The sequence below is a fragment of the Eimeria mitis genome, genomic scaffold (assembly GCF_000499745.2).
Source record: "Eimeria mitis Houghton genomic scaffold, Emh_scaff3700, whole genome shotgun sequence".
Classification (NCBI taxonomy): Eukaryota; Apicomplexa; class Conoidasida; order Eucoccidiorida; family Eimeriidae; genus Eimeria; species Eimeria mitis.
The window spans coordinates 1,575-2,180 of NW_013572042.1; the positions used below are offsets into that span (position 1 = coordinate 1,575).

General features: G+C 26.1%; 1 protein-coding gene across 1 annotated transcript in view; it reads right to left on the reverse strand.

Annotated features, from left to right (window-relative positions):
- The window catches only part of EMH_0068630 (uncharacterized protein), a gene marked incomplete at both ends in the record, with an annotated part of 1,527 nt that extends 1,165 nt beyond the window's left edge, over nucleotides 1-362 (reverse strand). The window contains one exon of the mRNA XM_013498779.1: nucleotides 356-362. Within this exon, the coding sequence (XP_013354233.1) occupies nucleotides 356-362 (7 nt within the window). The remainder of the gene's footprint in view (nucleotides 1-355) is intronic.
- Between the last annotated feature and the right edge of the window lie 244 nt (nucleotides 363-606).

The following is a 606-nucleotide window of genomic DNA, read 5'->3' on the forward strand; positions in this document are numbered from 1 at the left end:
AAGTTTTTTTTTTTTGTTTTTTTTGTTTATATTTTAATTAAATTAAATTAATTTTAATTGTTTAATATTATATTTGGATATATATAAAGAAAGATATTTTCATAAAATATACACACAAACAGAGAACTCGCAATGCTGTTGAGGGTTTAGGGTTTAGGGTTTAGGGTTTAGGGTTTACGTGAGGGTTTAGGGTTTAGAGCGTGCTAGAGGGTTAGATAGAGAAAAAAAAGTATAAAAATAAAAAATAAATAAATTTATTTTATTTGTTTTAATATAAATAAAAAAATATTTTATTTTTTTTTGCTTTTTAATACAAAAAACAAAACCCTCGTTCGGTAGTGTGATCTCAGGTGACCTTGCATATTGAGCTGCCTATACACCCCAAATAAATGTGTTATTTTATTTCTTTTTTTAATATTTTTCTTTTTATTTTCATTAATTTATTTATTTTATTTATATAAATTAATTAAAACTACATTTTATTCTCCTTTTTACGCTCTCTATATACAACAAAAACAGCTGCTGCTTCTGCTGCTGCTGCTGCTGCTGCTGCTGCTGTTGCTGCTGCTGTTGCTGCTGCTTCTTTCTTTGTTTGTTTTATTATAT